At 34.3% G+C, this 19,559-nt stretch overlaps 1 protein-coding gene across 2 annotated transcripts; it reads left to right on the forward strand.

Annotated features, from left to right (window-relative positions):
- The first annotated feature begins 14,525 nt into the window (after positions 1 to 14,525).
- Positions 14,526 to 19,545, forward strand: LOC144971596 (uncharacterized). Of its 2 annotated transcripts, XM_078912661.1 has the most exons (3): positions 14,526 to 14,902; positions 16,094 to 16,186; positions 17,495 to 19,545. In XM_078912661.1, exons 2-3 carry the CDS (start codon positions 16,096 to 16,098, stop codon positions 17,704 to 17,706), a joined length of 303 nt encoding a protein of 100 aa, XP_078768787.1. In that variant the 5' UTR covers positions 14,526 to 14,902; positions 16,094 to 16,095; the 3' UTR covers positions 17,707 to 19,545. The 2 variants fall into 2 exon arrangements, with proteins under 2 accessions (XP_078768787.1, XP_078768788.1); XM_078912662.1 differs by lacking the exon at positions 14,526 to 14,902 and having other exon boundaries at positions 16,046 to 16,186.
- Positions 19,546 to 19,559: the final 14 nt, after the last annotated feature.

A 19,559-nucleotide genomic window follows, 5' to 3' on the forward strand; every position in this document is an offset into this window, starting at 1 on the left:
TTATGGCAGAGAACAGCAATTTTGTATGCTTGTTGTATTTAAGATAAATTATGTGAAATGCATAGTGTGAATAGAGACAACCGTGGATACTTCCTTTTACAATCATGACAAAATCAAATATTTCTCAAATACAATGCTAATGTTATTTCAGTGCTTTCATGTGCAATGTCAATGATGTACAATGTCAATGATGTACAATGTCAATGTTTTCATACTTAACTGCTGTTATTGTTTGGAGTCGTGTGTTCTGGTTCCCCTTGGTTATTATTTTTTTTTAATACAAAAATAAAATGTCCGTTATCGATCCCACTGGGAAAGTAACCTCCAGGGTCTATCCTGGGAAAGAGAATCCTTAGAAATAATCTCAAAATCAGCTGTGTACGATGTTATAAATGGCAATGGTGGCCAAGTTTCTTGTTTAATGAAAAAAATGAGATACCATGATAACGGCCACAGGACCTTAGAATGTGGAACAATTGTAAACTGATGATAATTATATTGCCAAACTGATGAGGAGGATATGTAGAACTGATTTAAAAACAAGTACAAATAAATAATATATGAAAAAACTAATGATGACAACATTGTATTTATTCACCCACAATATTTATCTTATGAATGAAATATTAGTGTGATCAAATCAAATGAATATTCAGTGGAGCAATATGACTTTGATCAATTGCAAATGCCTAAGTGACCTGGGAATTAAATTTTTTACTTTTTAATTGACCAAATATGCAATTTGTTTTGCGTTAGTGATCTGTCAATTACTTGTCAAAACGAATTTTATTCTCATAAGATTTGAAATGAGAAATATCTTAAAGACTAAAGATTTAGCATTCCATCTAATTGTAATGATTACTAATCGGCCAGAATAGAAGCTGTGGAATGTAAAACGAATTGGACAAAGTTGAATAGTAACTAATAATAACTTTGAAAAAGAACAAAATAATTTTCAAAACCCTTGCTCAGCCAAAAGATTAATGTTGTAATATTTCACTCAAAGTCAGTATCTTAGTGTCTTGTGGATAAATATTTCACTTGTAATTTAGACGTGAGAAAAGTCTATTCTGTAATAAATTATGTATCAAACGCCTTCGTGTGGATACAATCTTTTTGTATGTTTATTATGCTTTAAATTATATATGTATGTTTAGATACCTTTAAGAAATTATTTAAATGTACGGCTTTGTGCTGAAGTAGAATGCCACTGCTAGTGGCCTTCTTGTTTAAAGTTCTCGTTTCACTGTTGACAGCCCAAGGTTTAGTTATTGGACAAGGCTTTTAACTCGAATTTTCTCACTGTAGTCGTGTGTTAAATGAGTACTTGGCCAGTAACAGCATTTCCATGAATAATAACGTCTTAAAGGCTATATGTCTTACCTTATACGATCTGCTGTTGGTTTGTGAACACTGTAAAGCGATTTGAGCCAACTTAGTGGATAATGTGTTGAAATGCTCATTTTTTTGTGGTTAGAAATCTGTCAGAAAGAAATTGTTTGATTGTGTTTCAATCTTCGAAATATATTTCTTTCTATTTCTCCCCAATCCATATGCAATGAGCCTGTGTTATTTGGTGACATTAGATAGAGAAGATCTCAACCATTCCATTCCATCACTCTTGATTATGTTGACAATGTCATGTGACACAGCAGCTATTTTAAGACATATTTGAAAAACCGGCTACATATATTGTATTATTTGTACCACCCGCCTTGCCTTCACCAAATACTCTTCTTTCCAAGGGAGGTAATTCGTGTCATAGGTTCTCAATGTATAATTTTACCCAAACATTCCTGAAGGACAACACACATTCACTAAACCATTCCTACCTATTTTCTGCTCTTTATGATTGTAATTGTGACTATAATTTCCCTGCCATTGACTCATTCCACTTTACATTTAGAAAGTCATTTTGTAGGAAAACCAATGCATTTATTGATTCGATGGTGTAGAAAAGCTTGTTCATCTATCATTTTATTTTTATGTCGGAAAAGCCATACTGTGGATTATTTTGTTGGGGTGATTTTTAGTTGTCAGTTATAATTAGCTCCATGCATTCCATTAAATTTGCAGTGGAAGTTTTCCGACAGCCATTGGTGGACTGTGAAGGTCACTCTATCTTGTTGTCTCCTCTATCCCCTTATATCTGTTGTCTTTTCCATATTGATTTATATCTTTGCCTTGGAATGAAAGTATGTTGCCACTTCTTGAATCAGAACTAGGATATTCTGTCAAAAAGGGAAGGTCAGTGTCATCAGGTGGGGGGGGGGGGGGGGATCTATTTTTTTCATCTTTCTTCTTCTTCATCGTCTTCTTCTTCTTCTTCTTCTTCTTCTTCTTCTTCTTCTTCTTCTTCTTCTTCTTCTTCTTCTTCTTCTTCTTCTTCTTCTTCTTGTAGATCCCCATACATGGGTATTTATAATAAATTTCTGCAACTGTTGGATATTGTTATATATATTGTGAACGTTTGAGTGTATTGGTCATTTTGTGCTTGAATCAGACTTTTAATTCGTCACTCAGACTACACATGGATAGATTGCTCTCGGTTTTACTTCTGTACACAATTTCAAATTTCAAATTGTCCCCTTTTCTATAAACTCATTTTAATTATACATCTGTAATCTTTTAAAATATCCCATTATTTTCCTTTTACTGCCACTGAAAGCGCTGAAAAACCTCTTTAAACTAAAACAAATTGTTCAATTTTTAAAGATTATGTAAGACTATTTCACATTCAGGTTGGATACACAGGAAAGTGTGGACTTGAAACAATGGAAATGCTGGCCATGAACAAAACAAACATATTGATAAATGCATTCAAAGATGACCATTACTCAAGAATATTTTTAAACCTCTGGTTTTTTCCGAGTTATTTACTGTGGTCAAATATCTATACATTTGTAAACCTGATTCTTATCATGTTTTTGTAGTTGTTAACAAATAATGGACCTGTTAATATTTTATAACATATTGATGATCTGAGTTAATTTTTGAACATTATTTTTAACTTTTACTTTGAATTGGAATATAATGTTTTATGTTCCATTAATTATGCTGTATTGCTGTGCCATATCGGTGTGTTGTGTGTGTGTGTGTGTGTGTGTGTGTGTGTGTGTGTGTGTGTGTGTGTTTATTGTCAAACCGTGTCTTGGTTATTTATACGATGTGCATGATAAATTATGGAATTATTTTTTTTAATATATGCGGACAAAATCAAGCTGTTTTTCTTCCCCAGTGAAATTTCAATTCAAATATCTTTGAAAGTTTGTTTAAACCACCATATAAGTTACCAGTCAGTTACATAAGAAGTAGAGTGCTTGCATCATATAGGTACATCAAATATTTGTGGGTTTGAACAGGTGCAAAATGACACCTATGGTTTTCCCAAAATGTTGATCTTAAAATGACTCTTCTTCTTATGTACTTGATAGTCAAGATGAGTTGTATTGTTTGTTCGCTTTTTAAGAGAAGAAATAAAAATAGTAAAGTTTGAGAGACATTTCAGTTACTTTGCCATGGAGAAATAAATTGTTGAATCCTTGATCGATATTGTTATAAATAGACTTATGCGTCATCAAGATAAAACCCCCAGAGTCACAGAGCCATGGCCTATCATGGTGCCAGAGATTAGCCCGCCAGGTCTCTATAGGGAATGAGATTAGCGGAAGAGTAGCGTCCCTTGATTGGACGTCACCCATAGTCTGTGACGTCACCGGCGGATAAGTTATTAGAGAGAGAACGTCATGTTGGTTGTGCGCATGCGTCTCTCGCCCTTGCTTTTCCGCATTCCCTATAGCGTCAAATGCTACCCCAAGGTAAAATCATATGTAAAACTAATAGATAGAAGTGCCTAAATAAGTAAATAAAATGGAGATAAAGATAAAGGGAGTAAATCTGACTCATGAATGAACAACACAAAACAAACGACGTTTCAGCCTTTGGTCTTTTTCAAGTAAACGTAAGTCAGATTAACTCCCTTTATCTTTATCTCCATAAAATCATATGTCTATGGCAAAGTATTTCCTGTCAGAATTGACTGCCATAATCACTGCTTTATTATAAAAAAAATAAAATATTGAATTCACAAGGACTGATAGTGATAGTGGTCAATTTGCATGTCAGTGGAATGCTTTACCGTTCAGCTATTCCGTCTGTCTTAAAACATATTATATGAAAACTTGTTCAAATGCTGAACTTATCCCATGGACGTCTAAAGGAACTCCGTATTTGATTCTATACGTTTGATTAGCAGCGAGAAAGGGACCACCGAGTTATGATAATGCTTACATTTATTTTGATTTAATTCCGCCATGTAAAATATATCAGAAAATATATTTTGGTACAACGTCTTATCAATAATGTTATAAAATATGCATGGTAAATGATTCATTTTGTAATCATGATATTTTCTTGTGATTGATACAACCATTGCTTTTATTTTGTTTCATACCGTACTTATGGTGGTGAATCTTTGTAATTATAATCCTTCGCCATCATCATCATCATCATCATCACCATCATCATCATCATCATCATCATCATCATCATCATCATCATCATCATCACTGCCACTCTCATCATGGGGAATTACAAAATTACCACTTTTAAGAATGTACACCAAATCCATGATCTTCTACTATGTCGTGACCAAACGCATTTAAAAACATGTTTTGGCCAAATCCATTTATTTTGCTTTCTATCTATGAATTAATATGACATTAAACTTGTGAGAAATTCTTAAACCTTCAATTTCCTCCAAGCCTTGGAGTTAAACATTAATTTGTTGTTTTATTTCATGGATATTTGAAGCAAATAAAATAAATGTTACAAGCATCTTAAAAACAAACAAGCAAAACCTTTGATCTAAAACCTTTTATCTACTCTACTTCCTTCTGTTTGTAAAATACTGTTTTGTGTTCAAAGAGTCACTAGCAGCGTAATGATCCTTTTAAAAAAATAACACACAAAGAGGAGAGTAACCAATCTATATTATCTATTTGCTATTTATTAGTTGAAATTTTGCATGATATGAATTGTGTTGTATTTATTGTCAATATGATAATAATAATAATAATAATTGTCCTGTCATTACAAACTACTAGTCCTGATCAAAACACATTATCTATCCCATGCTCCAATGTAAATACAATATTACTTTTTCCTTATGAAGGGTATGTATGAGCCGTTGTAGGGAATGATATTAGCGGAAGAGTAGCGTCCCTTGATTGGACGTCACCTTACAGAGAGAACGTCAATTTGGTTTTGAAGTGTCTCAAGCCGCTTTCACCGGAAGCGAGGACGAGAGACGCATGCGCACAACCAACATGACGTTCGCTCTAATGACTTTTCCGCCGGTGACGTCACAGACTATGGGTGACGTCCAATCAAGGGACGCTACTCTTCCGCTAATCTCATTCCCTATAGTATGCTGTGTCCTTGCTTGTGTGTAAAATTGAATTAGAACATTATAATGAACAGTTTGAGTGTGTCAAGTAAGGAGGTGACTTTGAGAATTCTTTAAGTCAGGTCGACTTTAAAACTATGAGTTAACAATACACTCTCTTTCAACCTACGTAGTGAACAACTTGGAGTCACCAGGGAATTGCTGAACTTTCCACTTTGGCTATTGTTCAACAATGCGTAGAGGACGGTTATTTCCGTTTTTAATTTACCAAAAATGATAAATGATGAAAAAGAGACAAGGCAGGGTTTGAAACTTGACTCATAAAATACAGTGGAACCCCTGGATAACGACATCATTTTCCGGTCCCGGGCAATGTCGTTATGTTGATGGCTGATGATTATTCATGACGCTGGTAATAAAAGAAGATAAAAGTAGATAAAAGAAGTAGGGATAATGAATAAACAAACTTCAGTCATTTCTTGGTTGTTAAGCGATGAAAAAAAAAACGGAAGCAGATTTATTTGTAGTGCCGCACGGGTCTTAAGACAACTTATAATAAAAAGAGAATAATAATAATAATAATAATAATAATAATAATAATAATAATAATAATAATAATAATAATAATAATAATAATAATAATAATAATAATAATAATAATAAAGTCGAGTTTACGATAATTCTAACACGTTATCCAGGGGTTGCACTGTATTGCATTCTAATTGCAGTTTGGACAGACTCTCAAAGTGAATAATTTTTTACTTTTATTTTGTGCATGTGCTTATGTATGTGCGGAGACGTAAAAATGTGAAAATAACACGGCGGCCTTACTACGTAAAGATCAAGTAATGCTTTGTGTAGATTTGTCTCACGGATATTAAACTTGAATCACACCACCAAGCCAAAATGGTAGATGAGAGTTACCCTATTATTATAATCATAAACCATTGATGATGACATTAATTAGGTCAATGACATTTAGAAACATGATTAAATACACAAACACAATCTTACACAAACAAACTATTAAATTGATGCACAGATAATAATATTAATATAACACATATTTACATAGATAACAAACAAAAGGTCAAATTTAGTGTATTGATAGAATAACTTAACATTCTTGTTGATCATAAACATCATAGAAAAGCAAATCAGATTCATCTTGTACGTACTTCAAGGCGTAGAGTTTTCATTATCGAGTCTTACTAATGATAAACCGCCACTTTTACAAGCACTTTTCTTTTTCATTTCCGCCAAAGAAAAAAAAAAAAGAAAAACCAACCCAAAATTCCCAACAAACTTAAAATGACTCCTGAATAGTCACACATTATTAAACCCAAGACTTCTATAAATCCTCAGGTTTAAGACAATTTGATAAGCTGGGAGTCGTTTTAATCTATCGTTATGAGAAGTCCAAGTTTTCTGGGCAAAGAAAGCGTTTTGTCAGTGGCCTGTTTGTTGTTTGTTTTTACTTGGTTATGAGTACTGATGACAGTTTGCCCTAATGATGATTCCACAGATGGAAAGGAAATTACAGCCTCCTTACCTTGTAATGTAATCGTCTGATAAATAAAACATATAAATTATGATTGATACTGCAAATCTGCCATGGTCTGACAATGCCCTTTTCATGTCATTTTGGTCTAAACTTTTAGCTACACAAAATATTGACCAATGAAAACAATTAAAATAACCTTCAACTCGTCACAAATCGAAAGCTGACATCGACATCTCTTCAAGGTCAGGAATGGGAAACTTGTAATTGTAGGTCACATGACAGTGATTGTATGTGGTTGTGACGTCATCATCATATTCTACAATGCCAGCTTCCTCCCTACAAAGTATGTCACACTAGTGACGATCTCTTCAAGGTCAGGAATGGGAAACTTGTAATTGTAGGTCACATGACAGTGATTGTATGTGGTTGTGACGTCATCATCATATTCTACAATGCCAGCTTCCTCCCTACAAAGTATGTCACACTAGTGACGATCTCTTCAAGGTCAGGAATGGGAAACTTGTAATTGTAGGTCACATGACAGTGATTGTATGTGGTTGTGACGTCATCATCATATTCTACAATGCCAGCTTCCTCCCTACAAAGTATGTCACACTAGTGACGATCTCTTCAAGGTCAGGAATGGGAAACTTGTAATTGTAGGTCACATGACAGTGATTGTATGTGGTTGTGACGTCATCATCATATTCTACAATGCCAGCTTCTTCCCTACAAAGTATGTCACACTAGTGACGATCTCTTCAAGGTCAGGAATGGGAAACTTGTAATTGTAGGTCACATGACAGTGATTGTATGTGGTTGTGACGTCATCATCATATTCTACAATGCCAGCTTCTTCCCTACAAAGTATGTCACACTAGTGACGATCTCTTCAAGGTCAGGAATGGGAAACTTGTAATTGTAGGTCACATGACAGTGATTGTATGTGGTTGTGACGTCATCATCATATTCTACAATGCCAGCTTCTTCCCTACAAAGTATGTCACACTAGTGACGATCTTTTACCAAGCAGTTAAATAATCAGTTAAATCAATACTAAGTAAAGTGATTATTTAAAAATATCTATATATATATATATATATAGATGAATGATTGAATGAATGAATAAATGAATGACTATCTTTTGATCCCTCTGAATTAACTATTATGTTCATCTCATTGTTTACTTTATGTTATTGATCGTCGCTGCACTGTGACTTAATGAACATTATTTTGGGGGGGAAAGTATTCTTGCGAATTTCTTACAGTCCATTGTGTCAATTGAATCAAATACGGTCATCTTGGTTGGTGTGGGTCTATGATATTTTTGTCTGTTACTTCCTTCCATTACCGTATGTTGAATCTTAAATTATCGTTATCAAATACTAGCTTTATTATAATACAATGGCCCTGAATACACCAACATACAGAAGACAATAAATAAATGATGTCAAAAACTATGTTTGTGTTGATTCTTTCTATTCTACTTTTTTTTTTTTTAGCTGCTTTAAAAACGGATCTGTTTTGTGTTTACTTTACAAGTCAATTATGGTGAGTATTATTATTATTATTATTATTATTATTATTATTATTATTATTATTATTATTATTATTATTATTATTATTATTATTATTATTGGGTGTGGTTCCTGACCCCCATACATCTGCTTTCCAACATGCTCTCTCTCTTTTTCTTGGAATGAAATTACTTGGTTTTGTCTTAATCGTGGCCGGATACCCAGGCTTGGAGGTTGTTTGTTTTTTTTTAAAGGGTTTTACGGCGCTTGCAACACATTGAGGTCATATCAGCGCCAGGAAAAAAGGAAGAAAATTGAATAGTAAAAACATGCTAGATGTACAATCAAAAGGACTTGAGGAAAAAGTAAGACAAAGGAGAATGGTTCAAATATGGAACCGATGTAGATCCAAAGAGCACAGATCACCTGAAAGTCTCACCCAGACACCAGTACAAGATCCTACTAAGAGGGATACACTCAAATGTTTGCAAATCATCTGTTAGAGATTTTAAAAAAAAAGAACAGTACATGACAGAGAGATGGTTTACAAGGAAAACATATCATCTCCTAAAACTATGTACATTCGACTGTTTCCCTCCCAGCCAAGGTCAGGACAAAACTAAGTAATCTTAATCCAAATCAACGACAGAAAGCTATTGGAAAACAGAAACAGGGGGATAGAAGACATAGCAAGTACATCCCTGCCCACTATGGGAGGCCGGGAACCCCACCCAGCTGGCTTGGAGGGACACAGTCAAATGTATAGTTATAGTTTTGGGAGATTATATTTTTTGTCTTGTAATTCGTATCTTTGCTGTGCATTGTATTATTTTTGTTATACATAATGTTATAATTTGTAAACATTTGAGTGTGTTCATGTTACTCTTGGTGGGATCCTGTGCTTTTGTCAGGTTTCTGAAACATGAATATTGTCTTTGAATGCGTCAATCTCGAGCAGTCGGTTGAAGTCCCGAATGTGACTCTCTGCGCATCTTTTGCTGTGCTTGGCACTTTGTGTCACCCGCATAATGATGACGCAACGTGTGTAGATGGCGTTTTCACAGATAACACCAGATTCTCAACAGTCCACACCAGGTCAATCAGTTTAACGATTTTCCTCATTTTTAAATGGCTCTGAAAAACAAATGTTCTTTTACAATTCCCCTTTGTAAGTCTTTCATTTGCTGTAAATTTGTTGATCTTGACGTGTCTGAAGAAAATTTAGGTGTTAAACTAAATCTATGATAGGGGAGACAACTAAGGTTTGACTCCTGTTTGGTTTGGTTTTAACTGAGTAGTTGCCCTTTGGCCTTGTAGACGTCCCTCGCGAGTTTGAAAAGAGGCGAGGATTTCTGTTTCCGTTTTTGAGGGGGAAAATGTTAGGAGTGTTTTAGAAATAATCATTCTTCTTTCTCAGAGAAATTAAATAGCAAGTATTATCTATATAATTGGAAAGGGCATAAAATTCTACATACAATGATGATAATATTATTATCTTCACTATATCGTGGTTTTGATAAATCTTTTTGTAAAGAGATTATATGTGTTTAAACGTTTATAACTTTTAAACCAGAGATGGTCCTTCTTAATAAAAAAAAAAACTTCCTTCTGAGATATATATTTAAGTAGCTTTTCTAAAAATTTCAGAGCAAAATATGATTGCACTCAAAAGTTATAGCTCCCCCAAAAAACAAAACTTGTCCTCGATTGTTTGCAGAAGTTACCATTTTCTTATATTGATTCACTTCCTGTCGTCTGCTGCGCTTTTTTTTTCACTTGAGAGATAACTTCGTTAATCCACATCAAAACTTTACAACTGTATTTCTTACAATATATGCAATTAATGTAAGTTATTTTTGTTTTAAATTATTCAATTAATTGGCGTTTCCATGTCCATGCATTCATTGTACAAGTTACGATTCTCTTTCTTTTTCTTTACGATCGATTTTCACTGTTTTGATTTTGACGTTTTTCATTCTTTGACTTTGACGGACGACTGTTCAATTTAGGGGAACGGAGGAGCGGAAGTTTTTAAAATCACATATTTTCGATCATTTTAAACACCAACACACCACCTCAAACATTTATCAGTCCATATCTCTGCTTTTATGAGGTCTATTTTCATTTTGAAAAGTTCAAAGTGAACAACTAAATGACGCCGATTCGGTGGTGTATTTGGTCTATCTTCATGTGAATAAACATTTAATTGTTGACTTTTCCAAAATTCCAATAGGTCATTCATTTGCATGTCGTCATCTATTTTTCCTTGATTTCAGCTGTTTCAGCTCTAAACTATACTTTTCTCTCTCAATAAATAATTATTTTTCTGTTTGCAATGTATTACAGAGATGTTGAATTACCACGTGTAAAAATTTCAAAGTTGTATCTGAAGCCGTTTCTGAATTATACTTGATTATCCATTGGGTTGCTGTGTTTTGGTCACATATTTTCCCACCAACTTCGGTCATAACTTTTTAACCAGTTGAAATAGAGCGATAATATTTTCACTCTAGTAAATGTTTCACTCCCCTTTATTTTTCTACGCTAAATTAATACCCATATCACTATTTTGAAAAATTCTTGCAAGTGCCTATTAGGATGTTTCGAGATGGAAGTTGTGAGTGAAAAGCAAAGATCTACTGCTTTGAATTTGAATTTAACTCTTATAATGAAAAGAAACATTTGACTAAAATTCGTCGTTTTTTACAGTATGGGCTCCAGGTGAAAAATTTCTCTGGTCTCGCGTGTCAAACGATTGATCTCATTAATTTTAGGATCCAAAACACTTTAACACAAGTCGTGCATTGCTCACTCATATTATAACAGACGAGACATAATTTCTTTCAAATCATTATTCCTTCTATTACTCAATGTTATTCATTGTATTGTTATTCATGATATGCAGTTAATTAAAATGTTCACATCTGCTTAGCGGGTGGTTGGATGGGAGCATCACCCTTGAATCGTATACCTATGATGTTCGCATGGGTGTACGATCCGATAGTGATGTCGTTTCTTCTTCTCTTTACTAGCCTATCCTGCTTCTTTGGTTTGTGATTGTATTTTTGACAGGGGATATTTTTTTTCTGTAAATCTTCTGCCTGTTTGTTCTTGGTTATTTATAATTTAGCTTATGATATCTTTAGGTTATGATTTTGATTTACATTTGTACTATTTTTGTTAGATTGCTTGTTTTTTTTTGTTTCAGCGGTCTCTCATATAACCTCAATTGTGTTGGAAGAGACCTTAAGCAACTAACAAACAAAAATCACATCTGGGCCCGTTCTAATGAACGCGGACTAACTTTAGTAATTTACTAGTCTAGTAAATGACTAGCTAGTCTTTAGCCCAAGCTTAGTAAGTGTCTAAAAAAAATCGGATTCAATGAGCATTATTTAGTCTCGGACTAGCTGGGCTTTAGCCTAGAAATGGGCGTGGCTAGTCCTGACCTAGTCCTGACCTAGCCCTTGACTCTATCGGTTGTTTTGTGCTGCTGTTTGGGTTCTTCTGGCGCAAAAGATTTAATCAGCGCCACATCCGCTTTCGTTTTGTTTAGATTCTATTTCCTTTTGAAATCATTGACGAAAATGGAGCTCAACAAGAGAAAAACTTTACTTTTCAAACCCTGAAACTGCAGCCCTCCTGGAAAATACAATTATGTCGAGATTGCAGTACTCCGTGACAGTGCGAAAATAAGAGAAGTACATATATTTTTTCTTTGTCACTAATGAAATGAAATAAAAATAGGCTATAGCACGGTCACTGACACTGGGCATCTGTTAGGACTGTAGACTGTAGGCTAATACACCACCTCAAACATTTGTCAGTCCATATCTTTGCTTTTATGGGGTCTATTTTCATTATGAAAAGTTCAAAGTGAACAACTAAATGACGCCGATTCAGTGGTGTATTTGGTCTATCATGAAATGAAATAAAAATAGGCTACAGCACGGTCACTGACACTGGGCATCTGTAGGCTAATACACCACCTCAAACATTTGTCAGTTCATATCTTTGCTTTTATGAGGTCTATTTTCATTTTGAAAAGTTCAGAGTGAACAACTAAATGACGCCGATTCAGTGGTGTATTTGGTCTATCATGAAATGAAATAAAAATAGGCTACAGCACGGTCACTGACACTGGGTATCTGTAGGCTAATACTACACCACCTCAAACATTTGTCAGTTCATATCTTTGCTTTTATGAGGTCTATTTTCATTTTGAAAAGTTCAAAGTGAACAACTAAATGACGCCGATTCAGTGGTGTATTTGGTCTATCTCTTCATGTGAATAAATATTTTATTATTGACTATTCCAAAATTCCAATAGGTCATTCATTTGTATGTCGTGATCTATTTTTCCTTGATTTCAGCTGTCTCAGCTCTAAACTATACTTTTCTTTCTCAATAAATAATTCATTTTCTGTTTGCAATGTATTACAGAGATGTTGATTTACCACATGTAAAAATTTCAAAGTTGTATCTGAAGCTGTTTCTGAATTATACTTGATTATCCATTGGGATGCTGTGCTTTGGTCACATTTTTTCCTATTAAACCTTTTTAACCAGTTGAGATAGAGCGATATTTTTTCACTCTAGTTAATGTTTCACTCCCCTTTATTTTTCTACGCTAAATTAATACCCAAAGCCACTATTTTGAAAAATTCTTGCAAGTGCCTACAGTAGGTCCCTGCCACTCACAACACAATGTTGCTTTGTATTTGTATACCTCTAGACTACTTTGGATTGTGTTTATCTACTTCCTATCTCCCTGCTCTGCTCTCTAATCCACCTTTTTACTACTTGGCAAGAACAGGCAAGGTGGCAACCCTGTCTCGGATTTCTAAAAAAAAAAAAGAAAGAAAATTAATGGAAAAAAAAAAAAAAAAACAGGTTGGCATGTTCAATGAAAATTTTAAAGCATCATAATAGCCGACATGGCACCCATAATTTATCAATAAACAATATAAATAGATGTACTGTAGTGCGGAGGTTAAGCAATAAATTTCACCCTTCCTCTTTGCCCCTACTATGTGGGGCTTTGTTGTATGGTAGTATTACACTTGCGTTTGGACCAGTAGGCCCAAGATTCAAGTCCCTTCCTGAGTGGTTCAAAGTCGAGTCATTGAACAAGGCTCCTTATTGAGTAATTGGCCATTAAAAGTAATGACTCTGTCGGGGAAAAGTTGTGATATTGCTGTGTTGCTATTGGCTTGGAGCCCCTTACAGAGCTTTGAGCATGTTTAGCAGTATACAATCTAGCATCTGTGTCAGTTGCCACAAAAAAATGACAAAAGTTTTAAGCTTTTAACTCACTTGAATATTTAGAACAAGTCAACAACCAGAAAAATTCGAAATGAAGTGGAAGTGAAAATAAACTTCTTTCTAAAAGTAAAAGGTTGTTTTTTTTCTTTTTAAAATAAATTCCCAAGCGGTGTCTTTATTTATTCTTTTTTTTTTTTTCAGTGCAAAAAATAACAGAAAATCACTGACGCGTCAAAAGTTATAACTGCAACAAACGTAAATGCTAGGATAATGCTCTTTATATATGCTCAATTATTTTTTTTGTTTTTTAGAAAATATTTTTAAAAACTAATAATAAATGAAATTCTACCACAACATTATCATATTTAAAAAAAAATTATGAAATTTTGAAACATTAGTAGACTAATTTAATACTGTTCTGGTTTAGGGCAAGCCGTTTACGGGTTTGGGGCGTGAGCATACATATTTGGAGTGAGGGGGTTTGGTATCTATTTTCGGTTTTTAAGCAAGGTTAACTGATAATACCTCATATGTATTTACATCAAACTAACAAAAGATGTCAAATAATTGAGTTTCTCAAACAGTTGAGAGTTTAGTTTAACCAATCTGCAGTTAGAGCTGTTGGAATTTGAGGTATAGAAAAGCATACAGATTTAGGGCGACCTACCCTAGTACATTTGATAAGCAAGAAATAAATCTTCACCCTCTCCAGTCAGACCCTACAAATATTTAATGATAAAATGCCAATTTAAGAGGTATGACTGATAATAATCTACACTCGAAAGCATGACATTTTTTATGCAAATAATTTAAAGGATGCAGACTAATTATACGAGTAAAGTTTGCTACAACCAAAATAATAAATAAAGATTTTATGGCAACAAAAAGCAATCAATAGAACTGATTCCAGTGCAAAATGAATGTCCTCAACAATCTCATTACATAATCGTTGATTTACATATTTTTTTCTCCTTTTGCATTTTCAGGTCGGGGAAAAGATCAGATTGAGAATCAATGCAGAATTCTCAAAAACCATTCGGTGATGGAGCTAAAAAAAAATTCAAGGACAAGAAAAGAATAGTCCAAAGTCATGTTGATTCTGTAAAGCAGACTGGAGGGGGAAACCAGGACCCTCTTCAATCTTTACTGAACAAGTACCGGTACTCGTCATTATTGGCGAGTGTAGTACCATTGTTGATGGTATTCAAGGTAAATTTCTGCAATTATAATAGTTCCATACATTGTTCTGTATACAAATGTAAAAGGCTGTCATCTAGGCATTCCATGAATAAAGTAGTAGTAGTAGCATATGGCTACACCTCCAAATTTATTTCGTCAACTCAGCTTCTAAAGTCTTCCTCCGCACTAAGGACGGTTTCATAGCCACCTTCAAGTTTAGTGACTGGACAGTGGAGGACGATGTGATCGCTGGTCTCTGGGGCTGCCTGACATGAATAAAGATAGTACACCTTACAATATTTTAAACAAGTAATTTGTACTATGTTTGCATGCATCTTTTGTGATCGTCTAATATTGACTCATCCTTACAATTGCCTATGCACAGATTCATTGAACAATATTTTTCTCTAACATAACTATCCTCTTTTGGTAGTTAAGTCTCAAAAGTATATCACCTCTATTGCATATCTAACAACTGCCTGTGGGACACGTTTCCTCTTGATTTTTTATCAATTTTAAAAACATTAAAACAATAAATGAAGACTGAAGTCAAGTATCAAAACAAGAGTATTCACATTTAATAATTCAATGGTAGTTAAAATCTTGAAATTTACTTTACACCATCAATCCTGAAGTAGCTGACAAAATTATATGAATATTTCAAATTTGAAATAAATGATGGAGCAAAAGCTTTTGTGTCATAAGGGATTGCCATGTATTTTTTTATCACAAATCGTCAAAGTGGCATCACGCAACATTGTATTGAAATTCCACTTTGGAATTGGGTCCTGTAAAGATTTATATTGTTTCATTTAGTGTTTTATTTAGGGCAAGCCAATGGCACAGCGAGTTATCATGCTTGCATATGAATCAAAGTGTCATGGGTTCTATTCCCAGCAGATTTGTTATTTCTGGGATTCATGGGTCTCAAGATCAGAAGATAAGATTACACTTGGATGCATTTCATGGTTAAAAAAAAAAAGAGCCAGAGACCCGTAATTATATGATGCAAATTTTACATTAAAATCAATTGATATCGTATCATATTAAAATTGATATAAATAGAATTAAAATCATTATAATTTCATAACAATTCACCTTTTAAAAAAAAAGACCACTGTGTTCCTTCTCATTAAGTTTGTAATGGGTAATCTGGACTTAAATGCAACTTGTGAATTCTATACTTCATTAATTCAAATTTATCAACAATTTTCTTTACAGTTATGAGCACTGAGAGTTTTGTTCCGAATCCCAGTCCAGCCAGAAATATTATTGACATATCTGACTGTAATCTTGGAGATTACACCATAATCAGTAAGCATAATTCTTTTGCTACAAAGTCATTAAATTATTAATAGAATTTCACCCGAAAGACTAAAGAAAATTTTTTTTTAACGTGCTCAAAGCGCTTTACAAGGGGTCCATGACCAACAGCAACATTTAGAACAGGACATGACGTCTGTTAGGCGATATTACAATTTTTCGGACAGAGACAGCACTGTTAACGGTCAGGTACTCATTTTACACCTGAGTACGGTGAGAGAATGTGAGTAAAGAGTCTTTTCCAAGGACTCAACTATGCGCCGAGCGAGGCTCAGGGCCAGGACCTTCCGATTCGAAAGCGAGTGTCATACCACAAGACCACATAGCCACTAACAGTGTATTTAACATTGACAACAGTACTGAAAGGACTATCACGGGTAACAAGTTGGTCAAAATGGGGGACATTGAAGTGACAGTGGGACCACGAAGTATAACATAAGTGTGTTTGTGTGATTTTGTTTAATCAACATTCTTTATTTGTTTGTTTTTAATGGTTTTACGGCGCTTGCAACACATTAAGGTCATATCAGTGCCAGTAAAAAGGAAGAAATTGGGATAGCAAAATGTTCTAGAATTATAAATTCTCTTCTGTTTTAAATTGCTTGCGACATATTTAGGTCATTTCAGCACCAGTAAAAAGGATGCAAATGGATAGTCAAGCAATTCTAGATTAACAATTCAAAGCACTAATAAGTAAAACAAAAAGGGAATGGTTCTTATATGGAATGGATGTAGATTCCAAAAGCATGCCATCGGTGTACTTAGTTTGAAGTCACCTAAAAGTGTCATCCAGGCACAAGCACAGGTCCCCATTAAGAGGAACACACTCAAATGCTTACTTATCACATATTACATATGTAAAAAAAAATACTGGTTCCCCCTTAGAGAAAAATACTCAAACAAAAAGATGATTTACAAGGAAATAAAACAAAAATGTATACTGTTGCTGAGTCCATCGTCTTCTCAAATATATTCATATTAACACTTTTAAGCACTGACGAACAGTTTATAAGGATTTTGTTTAAAAAGTGGGATGTAGTTCTAAAATCATCTTAATTAAATGGCCAGCATTTCATGTTGCTTAAGGAGATAACATTGTGTAAAAGTTTTTATCATTCCAAATTCTGACTTTGACCTGACGACAATGTGGGATCAGAGAAGTTTCAAAATGAAATGACGTTTTTGATTTCAGCACCACTTGATTTCATAATGTGGCCAGTTTCATAATTCACAGATATAAATGTTGTTTTGTTTCAATGCAGTGAAAAAGATGTTCTAAATATTATTTTTCCTCCACAGCTTCAACACTAGCCAGACAGATGGATATGAATGAGATTAATGAAATCAGTTTTGTTGATTGCTCTGTGGTGGAGTCAGTAGTTGTAGTAGATGATTTGCCAAATCACTTTCAAGAGGAGACAACAGAAACTCTTCCCCATACACCAGAGGAGTGGAATGCCTCAGATGGCATCAGCCAAAGATTACGGCAAGCTGGCCCCAAGAGGAGATGACAGATCACTGACAATCCATTAATGGATCAATGGCTGCAGTCGGAACAACTCCATTATAAAAAAAAACCAACTCCATTGTTGAACAAAATACCCTAAAAATTGAATACATGAAATTTAAGATGAGGCATATTAATTATGACACTACTTATAATTAAATTATTCTTTTTATATGTTTTGATATTATAGCTGTCATCTGCATTTTTTGCCAAATTGGGACCTAAAATTTGCCAAAAAACCCCCCAAAATTTGCCAAGAAATTTGCCAAAAAGACCAAAATTTGCCGAGGAGAACTAAGCCTTTCAGTAAAAATTAACATGCGATACAGAAAAAAAATATATATATAAAAGACAATTTATTACATTTAAGGAGGCTACATTTATTGATTTACACAATGTAAAGTGATTTATGCGCCCAAACTTTCAGAAAATCACACACACACACACACACACACACACACAAACGTACACTTTCAGTCAGACTCATCAAAGGCCTAGTTTTCTTTTACTACTCAAAAAAAGAGGCATCGATAAACTTATTGTAGTAAAGGAAAACTAGTCCTTTGATGTTGTTTTCTGTGAGTCTACGCCTTCTGGAAGACAAGACAGCGGGTGGTTGGATGGGAGCATCACCCTTGAATCATATACCTATGATGTTCGCATGGGTGTACGATCCGATAGTGATGTCGTTTCTTCTTCTCTTTACTAGCCTATCCTGCTTCTTTGGTTTGTGATTGTATTTTTGACAGGGGATATTTTTTTGTCTGTAAATCTTCTGCCTGTTTGTTCTTGGTTATTTATAATTTAGCTTATATCTTTAGGTTATGATTTTGATTAACATTTGTACTATTTTTGTTAGATTGCTTGTTTTTTTGTTTCAGAGGTCTCTCATATAACCTCAATTGTGTTGGAAGAGACCTAAAGCAACAAACAAACAAAAAAAAAAAAAAAAGACAAGACAAGATTGTAAAGAGAAAAGCTTTACTCAGCATCAGCTGACGAGCATGTTGAGAAGGCATACCGGGACGCCAATGCAGCGAGAGCTAGAACATAATCTGCCACAGACTTCCAAAATAGGGTCAGATCTATAATTCCAGTATCAGACTCTCTCACAGCACTGGGCCCCAGTTTCTCAATATACCTCGTGAACTCATGCTGAGGAATGTCACAAAAATTGGGAATTGCAGTGTATGCAGATACACTGCGAGCACGAGACCATTATCCGTAGAGAATAGCTTCCCTTGGTTTGGGGCTAGGCAAAGCTGCAACATTTCTCAAGTTTCGCACCTTTTTTTTTCGTTATTTTGTTTTCGCTTCTTTTTTTCCCCCAAAATTTGCCACGCGATTTGCCAATTTTCCCAAAATTTGCCACGATTTGCCAATTTTGGGAAATTTGCGGATCGCCCTGATTTGCGGCCGCAAAAAATGCAGATGACAGTTATAGGAAATTAATTCATGTATGAAAATCACACCTGGGAGTGTTCGCAAATGACGTCATCATTTAGTTTTTATCCATGACCCAATTGGTTTCTAATGTCTTGAATTTGAATATTATATCAATCACATGTATTTTGAGTCAATTTTTAAAATGGTTTAAAGCAATCCATGGAGACATGTTGCAATACATTGTCCGTAGTGTAGAAAAAATTGGCCTCATAATATCTTAGAAAATCGCAGTTAAAACATGTCTTATGAATTGCCTTAAACCGTTTTTTAAGATGGTTCTTGAGATTTTTAAATTGTTATTTAGAGTGGTTTTAGTCCTGTATTTATCTCAATCTGTACTTTTGATAGAGCTGATATGTTTTTGTCAAAATTTACTTAAAATCGCATGCGTGCAGTGTTTAAGACCTTTTT

This window comes from Berghia stephanieae, chromosome 4 (genome assembly GCF_034508935.2).
Source record: "Berghia stephanieae isolate SIO BIC M18660-M18661 chromosome 4, UCSD_Bste_1.3, whole genome shotgun sequence".
NCBI lineage: Eukaryota > Metazoa > Mollusca > Gastropoda > Nudibranchia > Aeolidiidae > Berghia > Berghia stephanieae.